This window comes from Tasmannia lanceolata, unplaced genomic scaffold (assembly GCF_043159265.1).
Source record: "Tasmannia lanceolata isolate RefF3 unplaced genomic scaffold, GAP_Taslan_0.1 ptg000002l, whole genome shotgun sequence".
NCBI lineage: Eukaryota > Viridiplantae > Streptophyta > Magnoliopsida > Canellales > Winteraceae > Tasmannia > Tasmannia lanceolata.
This window is the reverse complement of record NW_027518679.1, coordinates 30669285-30696250: the sequence shown is the minus strand read 5'-3', so window position 1 is coordinate 30696250 and position 26966 is coordinate 30669285. Positions and strand designations below refer to the sequence as shown.

General features: G+C 40.6%; 1 protein-coding gene and 2 pseudogenes across 1 annotated transcript; all 3 read left to right on the top strand.

The window, feature by feature from the left end:
• The first annotated feature begins 2522 nt into the window (after positions 1–2522).
• LOC143883964 (putative aspartic proteinase GIP2 pseudogene) lies at positions 2523–4017 on the top strand (annotated as a pseudogene).
• Positions 4018–6584: 2567 nt separating this feature from the next.
• Positions 6585–7937, top strand: LOC143883954 (putative aspartic proteinase GIP2 pseudogene; annotated as a pseudogene).
• Positions 7938–20729: 12792 nt separating this feature from the next.
• On the top strand, positions 20730–26027 carry LOC143883947 (putative aquaporin NIP7-1). Its single transcript, XM_077387279.1, has 5 exons — positions 20730–21135; positions 22531–22755; positions 23078–23272; positions 25070–25131; positions 25488–26027. Exons 1-5 carry the CDS (start codon positions 20989–20991, stop codon positions 25876–25878), a joined length of 1020 nt encoding a protein of 339 aa, XP_077243394.1. The 5' UTR covers positions 20730–20988; the 3' UTR covers positions 25879–26027.
• The last annotated feature ends 939 nt before the right edge of the window (positions 26028–26966 follow it).

The window sequence follows — 26966 nt, the reverse complement described above, 5'->3', positions numbered from 1 at the left end:
TTGTATAGTTTGTCTTAGGTTGTCTTGCGGAGGGGTTTGGATAGGTGGTGAGTGTATGGTTTGAGGTTGAGGCAAGTTTGGAGGATTGGAGTTTTGAGTAGGAAGGGTTTGTGGTGAAATGTTTGTAGAGGGAAGTGGGTAAGGGGGTGATTGAGGGGAGTTATGTTGGGATTGAGTCGGTGCTACCTGGGTAATTGTTTTAATGTGGTTACGAAGTTCAATGTTTTCGGCGGCAAGAGCAGCAAGGCGTTGGTTTAATGTCGCGATGGCCTCTTCTAAGTTTTGTTCACGCGTGGGTGGAGGGGACTCATTGATGTTAACAAGCGAAGTGTTTGGTGCCAAGTTGTGGACGGTAGAAATTTCAGCTGGGATGTCAGGTATAATGAATTGGTTAGACATAGTAATTTTGTTTATGCTTTTGTATTTGGGTTTACGTTTTATAAGGGTTGCTTTGGGCATACACGGAATGAAGGATCTTTGTGTAGTTGATTAAGTGTATGGGAATCGTAATGAATAGGCGAAGGGGGGAATTCGGGCGTGCCAAATGAAAACTACTAAATTTGCAATTTCAGGATTTGATTTAAGTTCAATCTGACCTTAGGAGTTGGGATAATTTTGAGGCTTGAGGCTTGAGTAACTTTCTGCGAGTTTTAAGGTTCGGAGTACTAACCTGTTGTGGTGAGCTTTGCTTGATCAATTAATTACAATGCTGATGTACAATAGTGAACTGATTTTTATTTTTATTTTTATTTTTGGGCCGTCTTAGTGCACTTTAAAATTCGTGACGAGAGGCGAAACTGAAGTTTAAGATCTGTTCGCTGGAGTGCGTGCGGCACGAAAGGACCTGTTGGCTGTTTTGATGAGTTTTAGCGTGCGCGAATGGAGATCGAACAAGAGGACGTGAATGTCCTATGCTGAAATGCTCTAAAACAAAGGGAGATGTATGAAGTGTAGCAGTATGGTAAGAAAGACTGGTTTCTATATAAAATTTGAACTTGAATAAATGACAAAGTCAGACAAAGCAAAGGTCTACTTCTGTAGATCAGTTGAAAGTGCAAATGATGTTGTTTAGGAGATGATCATAAATAAATTAAGCAAAACATAAACAGAACAACAAATTAGCATGGACAGATTATGAATAAGAGTATAAAGAGTTCAGGCCTTCCCTGTTTGAGAGATGGATGCCGAACTATGCACGAGCCGGGCAGAGGAGGAGAGGTTGGAGCGGAGGGTCGTAAGGGGATGTTTGAAGGCCTTTTAGACAGCGTCAAGCTGCTGCCCCGGTGATAAATGGTGGAAGGACAATGAAAATATAGAGAAAATTGGAAAAAATGTAAAAGGCTAAGAGAAGAAAATTGCAGATAATATAGAAAGAGAGAGCTTGAGAGAGAGAGAATTTGGAAGCTTGTAGTGTGAGGCTTGTGCCTTGTGATTTTTTTTTTTCTTTTGGGTTGTACAGGGGTCTATTTATATGTGAAAAGGGGATAAAAAATGCTATTTTTAGGGTATCAATTAGGGCTTTCGAAATCTGATTTGATTGGATTTTGGGCTAAATTTTGAACCAAATCAGCGTTAAATGGGTTGTTTAAAGGACATTTGGTAGGGTGATTGGAAGATTTGGGTATAAATTAGGGATTTGAAAGAGATTTGGGTGTTTAGGGAAAGTTTTTAAAGAGGGAAATCGGCTTTCTTTGTTGGAATAGGATGTCTAGGGCACAATTCTGGGATTCTCGAGTGGATTCGGCCATTTATGGGAGATTTGGGTGGAGAAATGGGATAGTTGAGGGCTGGTTTTCCATTTTGGGGGAGAAGAAGATGGAAATCTCGTTTTTAAGTGCTCGATGGCATGGAAACGTAAATTCGAAGGTGTTTTTGGACTTTTACATACTTAAAAGAGAATGGGGCATGGGTTGTAAATATTGGAAAAATCATGGGTATTTTGCTTTGTTTTAAAGTGTGGTTTTTTTAAAAAAAAAAACCATGTGCTTACATAATTAAATAACAACAATTCTAATTCTTGTTTTAAAGAGTGGTTTTTTTTAAAAAAAAACCATGCGCTTACATAATTAAATAACAACAATTCTAACAGCGTAAGCTTCTGGAGAAGTCGGTTGTTTTACAATCTATGAAAGAGATGTTCATTTCTTGTAATAAAATATAATTTATTGGGTTCAACCTTAGTTTACTGACACTTTCATAAGTCATTAATTTTTGAACAACTCAATCTAGATCATCCATCAGATGAACGGTCAAGATCATCAAGCACATATGCCACATATACCCCACGTAACTGTTGTTAATTTTCATTAGTCAAGATCGGATTGTCTTGCTATTCCATCTCTCTAGAATACAAAAACCAACCCAGCTGTAAAATTTCAAAGTCAAAGATAAAATCCTAATTGGAATGCTGACAATAGTTGCCATGCTTGACGTTTGCATTCAAACAGAAATCCAAAACAGTGAAAATACATCACTATAAAAGCAATGCTACCCACATGTTTTGTTCATTACTATCTCCTTCTACCATACTTCATGGCTTCTTCTCTTCCTTCGCTTATCTTTTCTCTTCTCCTTCTCATCTCTCTCTCCCACGCCCAAACCTCTTTTCGACCAAAAGCACTAGTCCTTCCAGTACTCAAAGATCCCACCACTCTCCAATATGTAACAACTTTGGAACAAAGAACCCCTCTAGTCCCATTAAAGCTCGTCGTCGATCTAGGCGGCCGATTTCTATGGGTCGATTGCGATGAAGGCTATGTATCTTCCTCTTTCCGCCAATCTCGCTGTGGCTCAGCCCAATGCAATCTTGCTAAATCTACTGCTTGTGCCACTTGCAACTCTACCCCTAGGCCAGGGTGCCACAACAACACATGTGGTCTCTTCCCCGAAAACACCATAACCCACACGAGCACAAGTGGTGATCTTGGGGCCGATGTCGTTGCCCTCCAATCTACCGATGGATCGAATCCTGGCCGTGTTGTCACCGTTCCACAGTTCACCTTCAACTGTGCTCCCACTTTCCTCTTACAAGGCCTTGCCACTGGTGTTAAAGGAATGGCGGGCCTAGGCCGCACCCGAATTGCATTGCCATCACAGTTCGCGGCCGCATTTAGCTTCCATCGGAAATTCGCATTGTGTTTATCTTCCTCTGCTAGATTCAATGGTGTCATATTTTTCGGAGATGGACCCTATACCTTACTCCCAAATAAAGTTATCTCCGACTCACTTACCTACACCCCCCTCTTCATCAACCCCTTAAGCACCGCCGGAGTTTCCTCACAAGGCGAACCTTCCGATGAGTACTTCATTGGAGTAAAATCAATAAAAATCACTGACAAGAGTGTTACTCTAAACACTTCCTTACTATCTATCAACAATGACGGATATGGAGGAACAAAGATCAGCACAGTGAATCCTTACACAACTCTTGAGACCTCAATCTATAAGGCCATTACTAAAGCTTTTATTAGAGAAGCCAAGTCTAGGAACATCACTCAAGTGGCATCCGTGGCACCTTTCGGGGCCTGTTTTAGCTCCAAGACCGTTGGTGTTACCAGACTCGGAGCGGCGGTACCGTTCATCGATCTTATCTTACAGAATGAGAGTGTTTGGACGATTTACGGGGCGAATTCCATGGTATATGTGAACAATGATGATGTGCTTTGCCTGGCGTTCGTCGATGGCGGTTCGAACCCTAGAACTTCGATTGTTATCGGTGGCTATCAGTTGGAAGATATTCTTCTACAATTCGATTTGGCTGCTTCGAGGTTAGGATTTAGCTACTCTCTCTTGACCAGGCAAACCACATGTGCCAACTTCAACTTTACATCCAATGCCAAGAGGGCAATTGTATTTTAATAGTCCTTTCTTTATATAGATATATTAATAGCTGTTGTGTTGTTCTGTTGCTATCATTAGAATAACAAGGCCTGGCTCATTTATGCTGGTCTTAGTTGTGAGTGAAATTTTTGTTCTTGGTGGTGTAATACATTTACAGAGTCATCTCTTTCAGTGCGACCTAAAGATGTTCTAGTTTTCACTGGTTCTGACAATTTGCAAATGTAATAATCTTTTGGGATATGGTAGCTAAAGAATTGCCATGGTGGTGTAATACATTTACAGAGTCATCTCTTTCAGTGGGACCTAAAGATTTTCTAGTTTTCAGTGGTTCAGACAATTTGCAAGTGTAATAATCTTTTGGGATATGGTAGCTAAAGAAAGGCAATTTATTATGGGAAATTTTATCAGCACAACTGTATTTTGCTGAGGGCACTCCTCATTTTCTTGTAACTACGGCATGGCCCGTACCATAGGATGATCCAAACCGTCCATTAGATGGGCCGCAGCCTAAATAGGATGTGCCCAAAAAATCATTTCCATATGTTGATCCTTACCCTCCTATCTGCCTTTTAGAGGGTTGATCCTAAGGTTGATCCTAAGCCTCTATAGATCGGAGGGTTAGATCAACGGAAGGCACAACCTATTTATGCTGTGGCCCATCTAATAGACGGTTTGGATCATCTTATGGTGCGGGCCATACCGTACTTTTATAGAAAGTAAGGGATGCCCTCATCAAAATACAGTAGTGCTGATAACATTTCCCTTTATTATTTATTTAGTCACTCGTTACAAAAGGGGTGTCGGATGGGTCACGTCGGCATATGATATTTTTATTTATTTGTCTCTTTTATAATGTTTTTATTCATATGATGTTCACGTCGGCATGCTCCTATTTGTCTCTTTATAAAACATTTTTCTGTCTCTTTGTGAGAATGCCTGAAAACCCTTAATATATAGATGATCGAATGTGGTTTGGTTATGATTTTAATGGGCATTTGACCCACCTTGCCCCAATCGGCCGTTCATTTTGTATTATAGCAGATCGGGGTCCTGATGACCGACCGATTGGGAAAAGTTTATTCAGAGGACCATGTTGATGGCCAGAGATATTTGATATCAGTATTTGATCCAACGATTGTCAATTTTTTCCATTTTAAAACATTATCCTTTAAATTTTCTAAATTCTATAAAAATCGGCATACAGACCAGAAATCTTCCGGGCGAGTGGGGAGCTTAACACCTTCCCAATTTGTAACCAAGCAACGGACCCACCATCTGAGGATTAGGCCATAGACACAGAGTCATCATAGGGTCCTACGCCCTTATACTAGGTGGTGACTCTATATGATTCCCCATCAGACTTTGGTTCGTGTGGGGATGTGTACTATAATCCAATTTAGGATTTTTGGACCTGAAATTGGATTGCATTACAGTCATCTATTGTAGACTGCAGGCCAGAACACTTAAAGCAAAAACAAGTGCAAAAACTCAACCCTCAATATAGAGTTTAAGAATATTTGGAGGAGGAGGTTTCCACAAAGTTGATATTTTCTTCTATAAGAGCAACTTCCAATTCCTAATAATACACTCCATGGTTGAATTATAGAAATTATAGTAATTGTGGAAAACAAAACTAGTCTTTGATTTCTTGGATGAGTTACAAATAGCCATAATGTGTGTTTATATAAAATACTCAAAGGGATTAACATAGAAAGTCATGAAGTAATTATAGAAAGAGATAAAGATATAATCTTCCTATTCTAAACTACTTTCCTAATCACTCCAGGTTACTTCTTCTAATCTACTTGCCTAATCTACCACCAAGACAATGCAACAATCAAGATCCCATACAATTAAGGTTCTAGATCTCATCTACCACCAAGATGGCCGGGGTACAACAAAAGGAAATACAACAAAAGTACAAAAGAGACTAAAATAATGCCCTTTGTATAAAGGGAACTGATTTATTTCCCTCCTTTCTTCCCCAAGCCACCCCTTGTAGTGTAAAAAGAGGAGTCATAAATACAATAGTGGGTTGGCCCAAGTAAGAAAAGGGGATAATATATAATTTTCCTTCATGATAGGTCCACTATATTACTTCCCTATTATAAAAGGGAAGTGATATTATGCGCCCTTGTTTTACTTGGGACAGTACCCAAGTGTATTTATGACCTTGGTTTCAAATTTCAACCGAAATATGAAATTTCAGGTTTCGGTCGAGGCCGAAATCGAAATGGGGTAAACCCAAAACGGTATAAATTTCGACCGAAATTTCAAATTTCAGTCAGAAATTTATAGAATATCCCAAAAAATATGGATTTTATCTATTATTTAATATTATCCCGAAATTCAGCTGAAATTTTGGCTGAAATTTTGTACGATATAAAATATTTTCTTAATTGATTTCGTTGGATTCAGCCAAAATTCGGTCACGGTGAGGACCGAAACGCATTCCGGAAGGAAATTTGAAACCATGTTTATTCTAATCTATTTGAAACCATGTTTATTCTAATCTTTTACAATAAAGGGGCTATCCCAAGTACAGAAAAGGCTAACACTACAAAAACCGACCAAGTCAAAGATGAACACCCAATGGGAGGCTGCCAAATAGTTCCCATGGTTGATCTATGCTTTCCCTGGCGGCAATCCCACAAACACAAATCCAAAACAGTGAAGAATATCACTATAAAAGCAATGATAGACACATCTTTTGTTCATTATCATCTCCTCCTTTAGCATCCTTCATGGCTTCTTCCCTTCTTTACCTTCTCTTTTCCCCTCTCCTTCTCCTTCTCATTTCCCTCTCCCACGCCCAAACCTCTGTCCGACCAAAAGCACTAGTCCTTCCAGTACTCAAAGATCCCTCTACTCTCCAATACATAACAACTTTGGAACAAAGAACCCCTCTAGTCCCATTAAAATTCGTCGTTGATCTAGGCGGCCAATTTCTATGGGTCGATTGTGACAAAGGCTATGTTTCTTCCTCTTACCGCCCATCTCATTGCCGCTCAGCCCAATGCAACTCGCCAAGTCTGGCGCCTGTAGCACGGGCACAAACACATGTGGTCTCTTCCCAGATAACACCATAACCCGTACGGGCTCATATGGCGATCTCGGGGCCGATATCATCTCCCTCCAAGCCACCGATGGATCGAATCCCGGTCCGGTTGTCACTGTTCCACAGTTCATCTTCACTTGTGCTCCCACTTTCCTCTTACAAGGCCTTGCCATAGGCGTTAAAGGAATGGCGGGCCTCAGCCGCATCCGAATTTCGTTACCCTCCCAATTTGCGGCCGCATTTAGCTTCCATCGTAAATTCGCATTGTGTCTATCTTCCTCTACTGGTGTCATGTTTTTCGGCGATGGACCCTATACCTTATTCCCAAATAATGTTATCTCCAACTTACTTGCCTATACTCCCCTCTTTATCAACCCAGTAAGCACCGCAGGAGTTTATTCACAAGGTGAACCTTCCGACGAGTACTTCATAGGAGTAAAATCAATAAAAATCATTGACAAGACTGTGAGTCTAGACACTTCCTTACTATCTATCAACAATGAAGGATATGGAGGAACGAAGATTAGCGCAGTAAATCCTTACACTACTCTTGAGACTTCAATCTATGAGGCCATTACTAAAGCTTTTATTAGAGAAGCCAATTCTAGGAACATCACTCAAGTGGCGTCCGTGGCACCTTTCGGCGCCTGTTTTAACTCCAAGACCGCTGGCGTTACCCGAGTTGGTGCAGCGGTACCCTACATTGATCTTATATTACCGAATGGGAGAGTTTGGACAATTTTCGGGGCAAATTCCATGGTATATGTGAACGATGACAATGTGGTTTGCCTGGCATTTGTGGATGGTGGTTTGAACCCTAGAACTTCGATTGTTATCGGTGGCTATCAGTTGGAAAATAATCTTCTACAGTTCGATCTCGCTGCATCAAGGTTAGGGTTTACCTCATCTCTCTTGTACAGGCAAACTACATGTGCCAACTTCAACTTCACATCCAATGCCTAGAGGGCCATTGTATTTTACTAGTCGATCTTGTCTTTATATAGATAGAAATAGCAGTTGTTATGTTGCTATCATTAGAATAAAGGGCCATGCTCATTTATGTTTATGCTGGTCTTTATGGTGAATGCAATTTCTGTTCTTGGTGGTGTAATACATTTACAGGCCATCTCTTTCAGTGGGACCTAAAGATTTTCCAGTTTTCACTGTTTCAGACAGAGTATGGGAAATGATATTCAACAACCAAACCACCCCCCCCCCCCCCCATACATACACACCACTTCAGCGGTAAGATCTCATCATTGGGATCTTTTTCGGAGTTTTGTTGGGATTTTCATTCATGAGTTTGGTTCGCTAGGGATCTTCATTCATCAGTTTGGTTCTTTCAATCCAAACCTTACGAATTTGGGTCGTGATCCATTTCAAATCAGACTGTCCGTTGGAAGTCTTGTTTAGAAAAAAAGGACCCGACTCCCTTTGTTGGGTGGAAAATATCGTGGGCACCAACTGTTCGTTGGATTGCCATAGGGACAGCCCAGAATGAAACCCCCTCCAGAACCCCCCATCGTGGGGGTTCATCACCCCCCTCCGCCTGAAAAACACTCATCATCCCTCCTCCCATAGTTTTCCAGAAGGACCTAAGCAAGTCATTTGCTGCTACAGTTACAAAACGAATCTTCCTCCCGAAATTGCGCCTGGGAGTGAAGCTTCCTGAGGAAACCCCCAATGGTGAGCCAGCAATCTTTTTCAACGATGAAGATGTTAAAAAAGGATCGGCCCCTTTCCGTCTCGCGCTGATTACTAAATGTTCTTACGGTAGGCCATCCTTAGCAATAGTTAGAGAAACCTTGAAAAAGAAACTCTACCTTGAAGAAGAGCCTGTTGTGACAATAATGGATCAGAGGCACTTACTAATCAGGCTAGGAACAGACAAGGACTTTATGGCAGTTTGGCTAGCAGATAACATCAAAATTCAAGGTCTTCTTATGAGATTCCTAAGGTGGACTCCCGATTTCTCCCCGGGAGAAGAACCCCCTGTTGCTCCAGTTTGGATAACCCTCCCAGGCCTACCCTTATTTTGCTACAATGAAGACTTTTTGGTCTCTGTTGGAGGGTTAGTTGGAAGGGTCTTAAAGATTCACGGTCCAACATCTATAGGAACTAGAACAGAAGCTGCTAGACTGTGTATTGAACTTAGAATCAATGCACCCCACCCCGAAAGAATCTGGCTGGGATTCCCTGGGCAGGAAGGCAGATGACAAAAGGTCGTTTATGAAAGAATTCCATTCTATTGCACCCGCTGCCACAAATTCGGTCACAATGACACAATTCGCAAATTCTCTCCTCTGATCCAAGTGACCCAAGCAGCTACTGAAAATGGAAAAGAGTTAGGAGATAGAAAAGATGCTAATGCACAGAGAAGTACCAAAGAAGGAACAACCAAGGCCTGGGTAGAAACCTCATTCCAAAGAAAGATTATGGAACCAATAACTTTAGCAGACAATGTCACAACTAATGATGTCCCTCAACCTAAACCAGCTACAATAGATAGTGATGCAGATAGTCCAGGTAATTTGGAGAGCTCTGATATGCAAATATCTGACCATGTCCAAGACAACCCGATCATAGACCAGTCCGGCCTACAGAATGATTTCCAAGCAGACCCTCTCTGTGCCTTGCCGGAACCAGACCAACCCCCTGAAGCGGACCAACCTACTGCCCTCACCCAGTCAATGGATATTATCCATCAATCCTTAGCATCACCCACAAATCTATCTACCTTAGAATTAGACTCAGAAGCCCATACCCCCCCTACCAACATGCTCAGCTAACTCTTCCAGACCCAAGCAAAACCTAAAGCCAAAACAGGACAAAGGACAAAAACCCTCTACCTTGCCTGTATCTGTTCCCGTTAAATCGTCAAAAAGCCTCCTCAACCTTGGTCCAGCTTCAGTAGGTTCAATCCCATAAAAAAAACCTTCGTATTTAGAACTAATAGCAGGAAAAGATTTTTTTGATGTTCGAATACAAGAGCTTTCTGAAAAAGTAAGAGAGGACAACATCCGAATTGCTATCCTTTTAGATAAAGACATCACTTTGCAACCCTCAGAAAAACCTATGCAAAGCCTTACTCCAATAGAATCTCTATTGTTCAGTTGTCCAACCGGTAGCTTGGCTACTCTGCCTTCTGAAGATCCATCTTATGGCACAGCTCTAACTAATCCCTCATCAGACCCTTCACTTGCAGCTCTTCCAACTAAAGATCCTTTGCAAGACCATGTTCCCCTAGAACCCTCATCAGACATTGTCCTAGCGGTTCAAAAATCTTCAAGAGACTCCAAGAGTGCAGAAAAATAAACATCAGGAAAAAAAAAAAACAAGTACCTCAACCCGATCAGGAAGGCAGTCAGGAAGGCCCTTAGGAAGGTATTCTCCATGATTAGCGGCATTATATGGAATATTAGGGGGGGGGGGTGTAGACACCCCATTTTGACCGTACCCTAAACCTTTTGAGTTTGAGCAAATCCCCATCAAATGAATGAATTAGGGTCCCAAATTTCACCCTAAGCTAGGGTAGGATCCCATCTAGCTCCCTGCAAAATTTCGTCGAAATCCGAGTTCGTTTGCCTAGCGAACGAGTCGAGCAAAGTCGTAGTGCAAGTTCGAAAAAGGGGGTGAGTTTATCCTAAGGGGGGGCGATTTTATTCCAGAAAGGACATAATTTCTTCGCACGCCTTATCAAAATCCGCGTGAACCGCGCGCTCATCAAGCTTGGAGTGCCAATATCACCACCCATTTTTTACTTATAAAATCGAAAAATCCATTTTACAAAAAAAAAAGGATTTCATTTTCTAGAAAAGGAGATCGGGAAGAATTTTTTTGCAAGGAGGGAGAGAGCCGCGGCAACCATTTCCATCTTCCCCAACCAGATACACCCCATTTTCTCCACCATTACCCACCATCTCCACCTATAAAAGGGAGATCGAGTTGCTCATTTGAGGAGTTGATTTTTTCCGATAAAAAAACATAGAAAGAGAGAGAGAGAGAGAAAAATTTCCGGTCATCTTCTCTGGTGGTTTTTCTCTGCTCCGGCCATCAATCTCCGGTGAGATTTCAACAACTCCTTCAATACTACTCATAGTCCACCTCTTATAGATCTAAAACCCTAAATCCAATCCATCATCATCAGTCATCATTTCAAACCCTAACCCAAACCCTAGTTCGTTAGCCTCTGCTCCTTTGGTCATCTTCTTCGGCCGGATTCCGACGGAGCTCCGATCGATCATTTCTATCTGTTGACTCACCGGAGCTCCGGCGAACTCAAGCTTCGGTCATCTTCTACGATCGATCCTCATCAGATCTGAAGATTTCTTTTTAAGAGAATCTTAGTGTTGTAAATTGATTTTAGAAAGAGAAATTCTTGGTTTTAGAAAAGAGAAAACAGATCTGGTTCTAAACCCTAATCCTTGATCTCTCTTCTCCAATCAATCGTTTCTGATATGATCTACTTTGGAAGCCTTAATATTCTAGATTTTTAAACTAGAATCCCTGGTTTTTCTCAAGCTTTATCCCTCCGGTCAAGCTCTGATTGAGCTCCGGCGAGCTCAGGCCAGATCTGCCATCAGTAGATTCTCTCGGATTCCGGCAATTCTCGGAGAATTTGGTCAATTCCTTCAACTGTACTCATCATCCCGTTGAAGACTGATTCTATCGAAGAGGTAAGCATCATTTTACTCTTCTCTTGTAAATCAATTACAATTCCAACCCCTGTTTGAGTCAACTCTTTGTTCCAGCTTCAGTTTTCTACAGCCTTTGTTTCACCCTGCTAGGAACCTGGGAATTTTGCCTCATTTGGTTTATTCTGTGAATGGTTAAGTTCATCCTTCCCTTTGATTATCCTTTAAATGGCCAGATAGGGTTGCTATCAATAAGGGTGTGGGTATTGGATTAGTCATTTTTTTTAGAGGAGTTGATAGAACTTTAAGGTTAATGATCTGTAATGGTTCTATTTGGTGATTGAGTGATAGAATACAATTCTCAACTGATCATGTGCTCTGAGTCCTCATTTTACTTCACCATCTTCCATCCTTTGCAGGTTTTGATATGATTTGGCAAGTGATTTCCTCTATTAAGCCTTGTCATATCACGACAGTTGCCTTGCTATATCATGATTTTTCCATTCAGTCTGTGTGAATTGCTATATGTCCCTATTTGTTGCATGATTCTGTGTTCATACTTTTTCAAGATGTTATTTACTAATGCCTGTTTTTATTATCATTGGCTATGTATACTCTTATACTGTAGGTAGAGTATCTTGATATGAGAATATATTTCTATGGAGAAGAATAAAAAACAGAGTGGATTAGTGTTTATGTTATATGGTTAAAATCATTTTCTTTAGATTAGAAGTAAGCTGGTGGTCACACTATTCTAATTGATTCTTTTATTTTTGTTAAGTCAGTTTGTACAACTATATAGATTTTAAGTTCATCATTTTTACTCAATATAATGTCCCACTATATAGGGTAAGGTCAGTGTTAATTCATTTTAATTCAGTGGATAGTGTTGTGTCAAGATAACCATATTCTCAGACCAGGCTGTATAATTCAAAACTCTCACTCTCACAAATCTGCTTATATTTCACTCTCACAGTTTTTACATTTGAATCTGCACAAGTTGATGCCCTGTTATGTATTAAAATTTGTACAAATTGAAAATATCATTTAATATGTTTCTATAATCTGTTGGAAATTTAATACTTCTCTTTCATATTAAGCTTTGAGTTGGGGTTCGAAGACGGTAATAAATGGATTGTTCAGGTGAGATTATCTCAAAGCTTATTATATTCATTCCTTTTTATTTAAATAAATTGTTTAATAGGAAGAAGGAGATCAGATGACTACTCTATTCGATATTATCGACATGAGTACTGTCTGATTTCAAGGCGGGATATAGAAATATTATCATGTGTATATGATATCAGATGATTACTTTAGCATCATCTGATTTCATCCCCATATTGGGGTAATGTTTGTGGTTGGGCATAGAAGTGTTTGATATTGTTTTCTTCTACTTTATTAGGTGGTCTGGACTAATTAATGTTGTTTATCATTTTATGATTGCTATAGATTGTGTATTTTTTTATTGAAAATTCTTCTTTGCTTAACACTTGATTTATTTTTATAAGAATGGAATGGAATTTGCGATTATCTGGTAGCCTTTTCTTCTCTCTTTGATAGACTAACACAGTCTTATAGATTTTTATTAAATTTCTTTAGATACTAGAATCCCCTCTCATTGCAAGGGCTATGAAGGAGTCATCCCGAGCCCATTATTTTAAAGGACTTGCATAGTCCTAGTAGTGTTTTCCCTTCTAATCTTTTCTTCATTTTATGAGACTGTTTAAGTCTTTCAGGTTTCTTTCCTTTGTTATTTCAAGCCCATCTCTAGGGGGACTTGCACAGTCCAAATAGCATTCCATTTTCTCAAAAGACTTGCCTAGTCTTTTAGATCCAAATCTTTGGAGACAGGCATTGTCTCATTAATGAATCAACCTGAGTCAACCCCTAGGAGACTACCTCTAGTCTCACAGGTCTTAAACCCTCTTCTAGTCGAAGACCAACTTGGTCTGTCAGTTATCTCATTTTCTTATCATTGTTTAGGCATTTTTTTATCCTTGCGTTTAGGAGACTTGCCCAGTCTTGCTAGCATTTTTTTTATCCTACCTCTGTGTCTAAGAGACTTACCCAGTCTCATTCTCTTACTAAACCTCCTCTTTGTGCGTCTTTTGGTTTTGGGAGAACACCCTACTCGGCTTGGCATCATACCCCTATCCTTATGGGTATTGGGTTGCACATTTGTTGCACCCTAGGGCTAGGTAGCTGTCCGGCCCGGCTGGGTGTTTTACCTTTGCCAAATATGCACAAGGTCTCTTTTTCCTTATTACTTGTGAGCTTTATCTTAGTTTGATAGTCCACTAGCATAGGAATCCGTCCTTAGTCTAGAGAGTCAGTCTTCTTGTTCAAGAATCAAATTCTATCATCATAGGGGTTAGGATTCTATCCTACCTCTCATCAAATCATGTGTTTTTCTATCCGCTCCTGCAAGGTATAGGATGCTGTCCAACCCTTGCAGAGTTGTTATTCTGTTCATTCCCCCGCAAAGCATAGGATGCTGTCCAACCTTTGCGGGATATCCGGAGTCTGTCCTCCCCTTATGATGATAGGATTTGTCCCCCTTGAGTCAAAAACACTTAAAAATAACAAAAAAAAAACATTTCAAAAACACTTCAAAATTCAAAAATATCTTAAAATCCAAAAATCTCAAAAATTTTGAGTCTTTCAGAGTAGTTAGAAAAATCAATTCCGAACTACGTTGGCTTGATCCCTTTCAACAGGGTACGTAGTGCAGCTTGGGATCCACATCCCAAGTCCAGCCAAACCTTTAAAAATAAGCATTTTAAATCTTTCAAAATTACAAAAATCTTTCAAAATATTGTTTTTTCGAAAGGATCTTCCTCTAGAGTTAGGAGGTTGTCCTAGTTAGAGAGTTTTTGAGTCGGGAGTTGCTCCCTCGTTCGTTGTTTGTTTGTTGTGTGTTTTATTTGTTTGTGTTAGAGTTAGGAGTGAGTCCTAGCTAGGAGTTTTACGCCTCCATCCGGTCAGTTGGCGATCCACATCGCCAATTGATGACTAGGTCTAAGATGCGATAGATCCTACTATTTTTCTTAGGATATACAGCCTAGCTACACATAGATTATAGGAACCACCTGCATTAGCTTAAGGCTAACCTGCATTTAGTTAGGGCATATAGGGTGTCCTAAAATCTACAATCCATTGGAATTTAAATAATCACACAAGAAGCTTTAAGAACTAGTCCGGTCTTTTAGATCGAGTCTAGGATAGAGGTCTAGATGTCTTAGGCATCATAGCTTAGAATAGGTGCGAAGAACTACGTTGCCTTGATTCTCGTGGAGGCGGGGATACGTAGGCTTCTTTGGATGAACCTCAGATCATCTAAAGACTCGGGCCTAGGTATAGATTAGAGTCTTAGGGTTGTATGGTATCGAGTCATTTTCTATGTTTTGCAGTGTTTTCTTACTTTATTGCGCAGACCTTATGCTTTTAGCTGTAGCATGCATGTGTTTGCACACCAGAACTTAGACACCAATTTAGGTTTGACATTCATAACCTAGTTATTCTCAGGTGACACTTTTATTTCTTTTATGTGTGTTTATTATTCCTCCGAGACATGCATGATTAGATAGACGTCTTCTCGGAGATTTGTGCTCCCATTTCATATGATTTTCGCCCAAAACTCTTCAAAATTATTAAGTAAATGGCATAAGAGACCAGGTGTTTGCACTTGGGCGGATGAGGTGCTCTTTAGACCTTCTGAATTCGTAACCAGGCACGAACCTTATTTTATATCTCTGGTTATCCGTTGCAACAGAGCATAGTATGGGATCCAGGGCCCATTTGCTTTTTTCCTTGGATGGCGACTCTTCTTTGTTTAAGGTACACCTCGAATCTGGGCTAGTCCCCGAATCGAGAGGTATCTCACCTTTTTATCGCCACTCATGCTGTGAGGGGCATTCTTCTTTCGAGAGTTCCTTGGTAGAGCTCTCCATTCACGTGGATGATCCATAGAGACCTTAGAGTGTGGGGCCCGCGCACCGCCTCTCTCTCGGATCGGGGTCCACAGGGGGTTAGAAATAGCCTCACTCGGAGGAGACTGAAAGTGATATCAAAGATGTACAACCTTAGCTATATAGCTTTGATGGAACCATTTGTAAATGATCAGGAAATTCAAAACCTTGCCAAAATGCTGAAATTCGAGCATACTTTGACTAACCTCACTGGTTATTCTAAAATTTAGCTTCTTTGGAACAAATCTCTTAGTATGAGACTGGTATCTACCATGTCTCAAGCCATGTCAGTTGAGCTAACTCACCTCCAATCTGGAAGTGTGGCCTTTCTCTCTCTCGTCTACGCCAGCTGCTCTATGGTAGAGAGGAGAGAGCTCTGGTCCTATCTTTGTGATTGCAGTCAGGTATTTCACACGGCCTGGTTGGTGGGGGGGGGGACTTTAATGCCCTTCTTAATGCTAGAGAAAAATTAGGTGGGAGGCCTCCTAACCCTGTTTGCTGCAAGGAATTTCAAGGAGCCATTGATGATGCGGGTCTAATTGATGCAGGCTTCACAGGATTGAGATTCAGTAGGTGTAACAATCAAAGAAATGGAAGTTGTGTTTGGACTAGGCTTGATAGAGCGCTCCTCAACTCCCTGAATAACTTTCAAGCTACCTCAGTTACCCACTTATCTCGCACATGCTCTGACCATTGTCCACTCCTAATAAGCATCCATGCTCCATCTTCACCAATCATCAGACCATTTAAATTCCAAGCCATGTGGACTAGGCACCCCCAATTCCAAGCAATTGTAGCCGAGGCTTGGTCTATCCAAGTGGATGGAAACCCACTGGAGGCACTATCCGTAAAACTGAAAATACCAAAAGAGTCCTAAAAACCTGGAACAAGGAGATATTTGGTAATGTTTCAAAACATCAAAAGCTAGGAGGATGAGGTCCTGAAAGCAGAAGTTGCTCACCATTGCAATCCAAACCAAGAAAATATTGAGGCTCTAAGCAGGGCTAGATCAAACTTGAATGAAGCTGTTCTCCACGAGGAAATCTTCTTGAGACAAAAATCAAAGGAGAAATGGCTCAAAGAGGGTGATCAAAATACCAAATTTTTACATGCTTCAATGCAACACCAAAGAAGGGGAGTAGGAATCACCGAAATCAGACACTCGGGAGAATGGATTACAGACAAATGCAAAATCAAAGAGCTAGCAAGAAAACACTTAGAAAAGCCCCTATCAGAAGAAGGTTCAAGGCCGAATCAAGAATTGCTTAATCACATCCCCATTATGGTCTCTACCGAGGACAACCAAATGTTACTGGCCCCTCCCTCAGAGGAGGAAATCAAAGTCGCCACTTTCAGCATGCCTCAGGAAAGCTCTTCAGGACCCAATGGGTTCAGTGGGCCCTTTTATTCCACTTGCTGGGACACTATCAAATCTGATCTAGTGGCTGCTTCCAAAGCTTTCCTGGCGGGAGGTAAATTATCTGAACACTACTCATCTACATTCATTTCATTGATCCCAAAGTTGGAAAACCCAAAAGATTTTTCAGACTTCAGACCCATCAGCCTTTGTAACTTTTGTTATAAGATTTTCTCCAAAGTTACTGTATCAAGACTTGCAAAAGTATTGCCAAATCTAATCTCCCTAGAACAAGGAGCTTTTGTCAAAGGTAGGTTCATTTCGGACAACATAGCAATCGCTCAAGAAATGATGACAGGGTTGAAGAAAAAAGTAAGAGGAAGCAATGTGATGCTAAAAATAGATATGGCCAAAGCATTTGACAGACTCAACTGGAAATTTATGCAAGATGTGTTAGCAAGGTTTGGATTCTCTAACCAATGGAGAAAGCTTATCGAGGAGGCTACCCAAAGTTGCTGGTTCTCAGTCATCCTGAATGATGAGCCCAATGGATTCTTTAGATCTTCGCGAGGATTGAGACAAGGAGACCCCCTGTCGCCATGCCTATTTATTCTAGCAGAGGGCTCTCCTCTGTTTTTAGAGAAGGCCAATCAACATATTTTCAAAGGAGCAGAGGCAGCATCCCGATCACCCACTGCTTTTTCGAGGACGACACCATAATTTTTTCAAATGGGAGTAAAAATAGCCTCAAGCAAGTCATGTCCTTCCTCGGTAGATATGAGCAAGCATCAGGCCAACTGAGAAGACCTCCCCATCTAGAAGAAAAATTATCGCAAGCACAACTGGATTCACTAATAAAATTCCACCAATCACTTACTTGGGAGTACCTCTCTATGTAGGGCGAGTGAAATACAGCTTCTTCGATGATTTAATTCAGAAGATAAGAAGAAAGATAGAGGGCTGGAAAGGTAAACTACTTTCCCAAGCTGGGAGATTAGTTCTCATCAATCATGTCTTGTCAAGCACTCCTATTCACACATTATCAGCAATGTCTCCTCCCAAAGCGGTCCTAAAGAGAATAGAGAACTTGTTGTCCAGTTTTTGGTGGGGCAGCAGTGATCAAGGACCCAAAATGCACTGGGTATCATGGAGTCGCATATCCAAGCACAAAGTTGAGGGTGGCCTGGCAACTAAATCCCTTTCGGAACTAAGCTCAGCATTCTAATTAAAGTCTCTTCACCACCTTTACGCTAACAACTCGTTATGGAGCTCCCTTATCGGATCGATATACTGCAAAAAACATCACTTGAATTTAATTCAACCAAGTCGTGGTTGTTCAAAAATGTGGAAAGAAATCTTATTTATTCGAGCTACTTGGATTCAAAATTCGAGATGGATTGTTGGAAATGGATCCATCTCTTTTTAGGCTGATCTCTGGATGGGTAGCACCCCATTATTCTTCTTGGTTGAAAATAGAGAAGACATAAACATCACTGCTACCATCAAAGACAAGCTTCTTCCATCAGGGGGCTGGAACATGGAGATCATTGAACCACACCTCTCGACAGTCTGGATTGAGGTGTTGTTCAACACCAGGCTCCAATTGAATGACTCTCCAAATATTCTGATTTGGTGTCCCACCCCATCAGGCACCTTTAGCACCAATTTAGCATGGATCGTCAACAGGTCTAGAAATAGTAATGTGAACTGGGCCGCACCAACCTGGGGATCTATTCCTCCAAAAATCAGTTGTTTCCTCTGGAAAGTTTTCCAGGAAGCCATTGCCACAGATGAAAGAATAAAAAGCAAGCACATTCAGGCGCCATCCAAATGCGTTTGTTGCTCGATCCATAAAGAGGAAACCATGAACCACCTATTCATAGAAGGGGAGTTAGCTCGATCTATTTGGTCAGAGTTTGCCAACCTTTGGAACTTCAATCTGATCCAATTTCAGTCTATCAAGACTAGAATTATAAGTTGGTGGAAAGCAGGAACTAAAAGAAAAACTCAAGCAACCCATCTATTCAGCCTCACAGCGCCCATCATAGCTTGGGAAATTTGGAAAGAGCGGTGTAGCATACGAATGGAAGGAAAATCTAATTCCACCAATAGAATCATTAGCACCATTTCAAAGGGATAAGAAACCTGGATTGTAGTCATTCTCCTCTCAAGGAACCAAACTTGTTAGAGGTTCTTTCTCTGTCCCAGCTTGGCATTTCTCCTTGCCGTCCAAGGATTCAAAAGGATTGTTGGATTCTATGGAAGAGACCCCTTAAAGGAACTCTTAAGCTCAACATAGATGGAGCTTCGAAGGGGAACCCTGGAGAAGCAGGTGGAGGAGGAGTTATTCGAAATGAAAAATCAACGATTATCTTAGCTTTCTCTCTTTACTGTGAGAAAGGCACTAACATGGTTGCGGAAACTTGTACGCTCTTGGACGGGCTCCGTTGTTGCAAGGCCTTTAATATGAGCAAGATGATTGTGGAATCAGATAGCAAAGTTCTAATCGATCTCATCGACGGGAAAGGGCAAATCCCTTGGGCAATCCAATATCTCTGGAAAGAGATTCAACCACTCCTTTGCATTTTGTCTCCCACTTGCAATCACCAATTCAGAGAGGGAAACTCAGTTGCAGATGCCTTGCAAATTTCGGCTGCTCATCAAGATCCAATTTGTTCTATCCCTCCTGGGCCTCCATGCCTCGCCTGGCAAGAGGGGCAGCAAGATGTGATGCACTTGGCCTTCCCAACATCAGAAGCAAGATCAACTAAGGGCACTCTCCCTTATAAGCATTGATTGTTGTCTTTTTCCTATGGCTTTTGATTGCTATTTTGTCGAGTTAGAGGCTTCTCATCCTCCTTACTCTCTTTCTAAGGCTACGGCTTCCTGTATTAATAGCTAGGAGGTTTCCCCTCCTCTTGTATGGTCCCAACTTTTTATATATAAATTTGCCGATCCGCCTCGGGGTCGTTATCTTTCCGGTTTTAAAAAAAAAAAAAAAATTGAAACTTGAGAGAGGAGGGTCTTCATCTTTGAACGGAAAACTAAAATATGAAACGGTGTGCGTCATTTTGAGTATGATTTCTGAATGTTATGAAAATACCCCTCTTGAATAGACATTAATAAATCAAGGTATGAAGAGTAATTTTGTCAATTGGTACCCTCCATTCGGATATAGGACGCTCCAGCTGATTTTGTTGCTATGTCCATGTCATGATCCAAAAAAATTTCAGACCATAGGATATGGATCCAATGGGTATGGTTAGTATCCAACTGTTGTGTCTAAGTATTGCCCATTAAGGTTTGGATTCTTGGGATCCGTGGGACTGTCTGAGTCCATTGCCATCCCTAGTTACAAAAGTAGCATCATAATATTCTAACTAAATTTAAATAGGCGAATTTCAATTTTCACTAATGAAAATAAAAAATCTTGGGAAATGATTTTAGCACAACCTAGCTTGTTTTGATACATGAGCACTCTTGCTGGCCGTTTAGTATTTAATTGGCTTGTAAGTGCTTTTTGGGCATCGTAATAACCTTTTTACAGCTCTTTAAATACTAAAAGACAATCTAGATGAGCGTATGTATCAAAAAATCTTTGTGCTAAAATCATTTCCCAAAATCTTCAGTGTGATTTTATGTACTAACTATTTCATTAATCGAGGGAGGTGATAAAGTTAGAAGCCCATAGGAGAAGATAAAAGAAAATAGAATTGCTTACACGTATGTTGCTAACACACATTGAAACATGCTAACCAACCCATGATTCTAAATATTGTTGGAAAAAAATAGTTCCCATATACGAACACAAGAAGTGCATGAATTGCTTTCTCATTCCTCCAGTTGGAGGAACACAAAAGTATTAACTTCGACTTTCATGATCTTCCCATTTTTCGATTGAAGTGTCAAATGTATGAACAAACTAACTCTTGAATATTTCACCATGTAAGAAGCAAACTCATTTGTTTTGGCTACAAATGTTCTTTGTCCCTTCATGGAGGAACTCCCCACACCAGCAAAGTTGTGTACAAGAGACAAAATCCCAAACTTATGAGGCTTGAAGGTGGGTGTTTTGGCAGCTAAATTCCATAGGAAGCTATCTTTTTGGAAACAAAAGAATCACTCTATATGGATGTAAGCAAGGGGTGTACGAGTAGAGGGGATCAAAAGATGGGAGGCAACACCATCTTAAGGGATAGAAATGGTGTTGCAGTGGGGAGGGCAGGAAAAATTCTTTGCTTTCCACGATGGTGGGTTTCACATCTCATTCCTAAGGTAATAATTCATTGATTTTATATATCCCACTTTTTCAGCAGTCATTGCTAAGGGGGAAGGAAATATCATTTACCTTCTAATAAATGGCAACATACAAGAGAAATTGTGGGTCTTCTGAGAAAGTTCAAAAAGTATTTTACGGGTAGGATCATTTATAAGCTCTAAATTGTGGATGCAAATAATTTCTAGTTTTCCAAGCATGTCTCTTAAAGAGGGGTAGGGGTGTCAATGGATCCACATTTTCTGTTGGATCAAAAGGATCCGGTCCATATGGAACAGGATTAAGACTTATCAGCTGGATCCGAACGGTATCCATGGATCCATATCCTAAGGTCTAAAATTATTTCGGATTGTGACTGAGGCATGGCCACAAAATCCGATAGAGCATCCTAGATTCAAATGGAGTGTACTTGCCAACGTATGAAAATACTCTTCATGTTTTTGAATATTTATGGCTGTTCACAAGGGATATTTTCGTAACATTTAAAAACCCTATTCAAAATGACAAATAACATTTCCTTTTTATGCCGTTTTGATGATGATTTTCCTCTCGTAACCTCTTCCCTCCCCTAATCCGTAATTCCTAAGTGGGTACAAAGTAGGATCTAGGACACGTTGTCAATGAGTGATTTGAGATGGACCCAGACTCAGAAAGTAGGATCCAAAATGGATCCGGCCGACAATAGATCCAAATGGATAGCGACCAAGACATAGGAGGATCCGATCCTAAATGGATCCATTGAGAACCCCTAAAGTAGGGGTCTTTGGTTGTACTAGCTCCCAAGGGTAGGTCGACCTTCGACCCCATAGATGTTCTAATGAAGACCATTCATGTGGTGGGGCATATTGCTGAAATATAAATAGTTAAATAACTTGAACTCTAAAGTCTAACCACTTAAGCTTTTGGAGTAATTGGTTGTTTCGCATGGTATCAGAGCTATTATTGCCTCAGAGGTTCAAAACTCAACAATATATTAAAAAAATCCACATGCAACCAAGACCCCAAACCCACCCCCCACCCCCCAAAAAAATAATAATAATAATAAATGAAGGGGGCCACGGAAGAGAGAGAGAGAGAGAGAGAGAGGGGGGGGGGGGGGGAGGGGGGGAGGGGGGGCGCGGGGTGTTGTTAAGAATAAATGAATAAATAACACCAACTCTAAGAGCTTATGCTTTGGAGTAAGTTCTTGTTTCACACATCAGGAGACGACCCGCGTGACAATCATGACACCTCAAACGATCCAGACCATTCAACGAATCAACACTCACCGATCTATCTATTTTTCTACCATGATCCATCTACAGTGGAGTGTATGATATGGATGGGCAGGATCATTTGATTATAGTCCACTTTTAAGTAAGGATGTTGAACAGGATTGTGGGGAATACTTTCAGGTGGTAGCAGAGATGGTGGGGATGTTCATAGTGATGTTTTCAGTGTGTGGAATAATAGCGATCACAAGGCTAACAGAAGGCAAAATTGGCCTATTGGAGTATGCTTCTACGGGAGGCCTTGCAATAATCGTCGTGCTTTTTGCTGTGGGATGCATCTCGGGTGCACATGTTAACCCCTCTGTTACCATAGCTTTTGCCACCATAGGACAATTTCCATGGTCCCAGGTATTATTTTCACTCCCCTTTTCATCAAACATAAGATAGAAATGGTGATTTTGCTTTGGAAAAATATGAGCAGACTAGTTGAATAATCCAAACTATTTATCTATCTGGCATTACTTTGGATATAGACCATGCAGCAAAATGATAAAATATGTGAGATTTCACCATTGGAGTAGGTTGAGATACTCAATGGATAGAATAATATTACTAATTAGTATAACAAAATGTCTCTCAATGGAATGCTCATTCAATGATTTTGTCTACAAGTAGCTAATACATCTGTTAAAATTGTAAATCATTAATAATTAGTAATTTCCATGTCTAGGTTCCGATATATGTGTTTGCACAGATGTTGGGGTCCATATTGGCCTGTTACATGGGGAAACTTGTTTACGAAATGGAAGCAGATTTCGCCAACACCCGACCCCTCCATGGGTGCAAGGCTGCCTTCTGGGCGGAGCTCGTAGCCACCTTCTTCATCATGTTCTTAGCATCCGTATTGTCGAACAATGTTCAAGCTGTAAGATACAGACTCAAATTCTAATCACCCCTCTTGATCTACTATGAAATGCCTAGTTTGAATTTTAATTTGGTTTATTAGGAATATTCAAATTTTAATTTTAAATTTAAGATTAGTTGTACTAATCAAGTTTGCTTTTATATGCTATGTGCGCGTGAAGTCCACTATTTTTTCAAAAAGTACGGTGAGGCCCACTTTATAGGATGATCCAACCATTCATTTGTTGGGCCACAACGTAAATAGGTTCTACCTGTAAATACGCATGAGGTATTGGGTTCGATTCCCATGGTCAGTGCCAATATGTTGGTGCCAAAATCTGCTTCGAGGGTTGATGAATGAACGATAGAGCTCCAATTTGCACATGTCCTATGCTCAAAGGACACAGGTTAGGAGTCCCGGAGTGTGGACTCCGGGAGACCACTCCGACACTCAAGTTAGAAATTGGCACACAAGCAGGAAAAACAAGCAATATAGGAGAACAAAATAGTGGTGCTTGTGAATTAGAGAAGTTAATTCAAGTTGTGTACCTATTAGCGTGTGGGTCTATCTATAGGAGAGGAGTCCTTGGCAGCATAGGAAGCTTGCCATTCTTGGAAACTTTCCCAGCCATTAGCCAATCTTTCTTAAGAAGTTTCCATTTTTATCTAGGAGATCTTCCCGGATTCCTCATGGGAAGGTTGCTTATTTGAATTTCAATATTTTAGGAAGGTTGCCATGCTAGAGTGGATTTCCCCGCTAGTGCCCTCTCTTAGCTTTTGGAGTGACTATCTTTGGAGAGTCGGCAAGATGCCTAGCTTGCCATTGTTTCATAACGGCAAGTCTAGCCTCCAAAATAGGCTTGGAGCCACATGTCAAGATCTTACGGGACGGTTGATTTTTACCCCTAACATACCCAGTAGATGATATCCATATGATGATCCTAACCCTTGATCTATAGAGCTTTCTATAATGTTCAGCCCCTCTACAGATCGGGGGATTAGGATCATCCTATGGAAATAATCAACGGGGTACAACCTATTTGCAGTGTGGCCTAACAAATGAACGGTCTGGACTCTGGAACATCCTAGAAAGTGCCCCCCCCCCCCCCCTATATTTTATGAAAAATACTCGAGTTCACGCGCGCACTGCCTGTAAAATCCCCTGTACTATATCAATCAATTCCTATAAATTTGGGATATATTGATTGTATCAATCTCTAAATTTGAATAGTACAACTAATCTTAAATTTAAATTCAAAATTTGAATATTCTTAATGAGAAAACGGTTCCTACACATGTGCAGATAAGTTATCTACACACTAGCTTAAAATACAGTGGGGGCCACATTATTTGGGTGATCCAAACCATTCATTTTTAAGGCCTTCACATAGATAGGGTGTCCACAAAAAATCAGATCCATAGGATCATCCTAACCATTCGAACTGTGGAGGCAAAAAATGGACTAATTTGTAAAGGTTTAAAGACATCCATTTTACCTCCACAAATCGTAGGGTTGGGATGATCCTATGGATCTGATTTTTTGTAGACACCCTATCTATGTGAGAGGGCCTTTAAAATGGATGGCTTGGATCACCCAAACAATGTGGGCCCCCACTGTATTTTAAGCTAGTGTGTAGAGAACTCTCTACACATATGTGTAGGAACCGTTTTCTCATTCTTAATATGTGGGAGAAATTAAACCATTTGGTGATATGATCATATGATCAAATGTGTGTCAATTGAGTGGGACTCACACTCGACACCCAATAGCGTGCTTGCGTGGATCACCATCTATAGTGTAATTTTGCTATGTTTGCAGGTTGGGCCATCCTCTTGTTTTGCAGTTGGAGCAGCAATTGCACTCGGAGTCTTGATTACAGGGTAGGTACTGCTTTGGATTCAAATGTTCACTAAGGCCCTATTTGTTTTAGATTTTGAGAAGCAATTGTGAGTCCAAAACTGATTATTGGACTCAAATTTATGTTTAGGCCCTTTTCTTTTTGGATTTTAAGAATCTTTTTTGAGCCCAAAACAAATTGAGTCCAATAATAAGTTTTGATCTCGATCTTCAAAATCCAAAACGAACAGTCCTAAACATAAATTTCAGTCCAATAATCAGTCCTAGACTCACAATCGGTTCTTAAAATCCAAAACAAACCGGGCCTAAGCATGTAGTTTAGAACTTATTTCCCATGCCACAGACCGGGAGTCTAATAATGTGTTGGTTTCCATGGTAGGCCCGTGTCAGGTGGATCGTTGAATCCTGCTAGATCATTGGGGCCCGCAATTATCTCTTGGAAATTCGATGACATATGGGTGTATCTTCTGGCCCCCACCATCGGAGCTGTATCGGGCGCCCTTCTTTTCCGGTTGCTCGAAATTTTGCGTCGAACTTGCTCTGCTACTTCCTCTTCAGACACCAGCTCACTGCCTACTGATGCAGGTGCATCGATCCCTCCAGATCGCACAAATCAACGGCCAATAGTGTCAGATCCTCAATCGGGCTGTCCAGGACCCTTTGATCAACAATCCGACGATCCAGATCGTCGATCCAGCCAAGTGAGAATTATTGAGACAAATCAAAATAAAACAAGACCTAATCATCTTTCCTTGTTGGGTTCTGTTTGATGTAACGGCATTTTAGCGACAACTATATATACGACCGCATTTTTGTAGTTTTGTGACGAAATTTTATGTCGCCGTATGAATTCTCTTAGCATTACCAATTTAGTTTCAATTCTTTTCAAATCATTTTAAAGACGCAAGAAAATTGTGATTTTGTGACTAAGTTCTTATGAGGTGAAAATAGTCAAAATTATTTGCATATAATTATATATTCAAATAATTGCAAATGATATTAGGGCAGTGATAATTCGACCCCCTATGTCTCTTTCTCTCTCCTCTGGGTTAGAGAGAGAGAGAGAGAGATAGATATAGGGGGTCGATTTACGATATATGGGGTCGATTTATCACTCCCCATAATATTAACTTAAATTAATCTCATTTTCAAATAAGCGGTATTTTGGTCGCATCCAAAGAAGCCCTAAATTTATGAGTTAACAACCCAAATGGACACTGATCATCCTTGGGCTGGTGGTGAAGGGTTAAAGAACGCAGCCTAACTCCCTTTTGGCAGGATCCAAAAGATAGCCTATTTGATCAAGGTTCTAAGGTCATCCAATTTTTTGGACCCTTGCAAATCGGCTATATATAGCTGTGGTTACTTACCATTTCAATTCAATTTTTTTTACTTCTTGATGATTTCCTTAAATTTAAGGGCTGGCTTACATCACTTGTGATGTTGTGGCGTGAAATTATTAGTCCCATCCTCTTTTAGGTTCTACTCTCGGTTTCCATAGCATTACTCAATTTGAAATTATGAATTCATACAAAAAGAAATCTCTTTATATATATATATATATGAGAAAACGGTTCCTACACATATGTGTAGAGAGTTCTCTACACACTAGCTTAAAATACAGTTGGGGCCCACATTGTTTGGGTGATCCAAGCCATCCATTTTAAAGGCCCTCATATAGATAGGGTATCTACAAAAAATCAGATCCATAGGATCATCCCAACCCTACGATTTGTGGAGGTAAAATGGATGTCTTTAAACCTTCACAAATTAGTCCATTTTTTGCCTCCATAGTTCAAATGGTTAGGATGATCCTATGGATCTGATTTTTTGTGGACACCCTATCTATGTGAGGGCC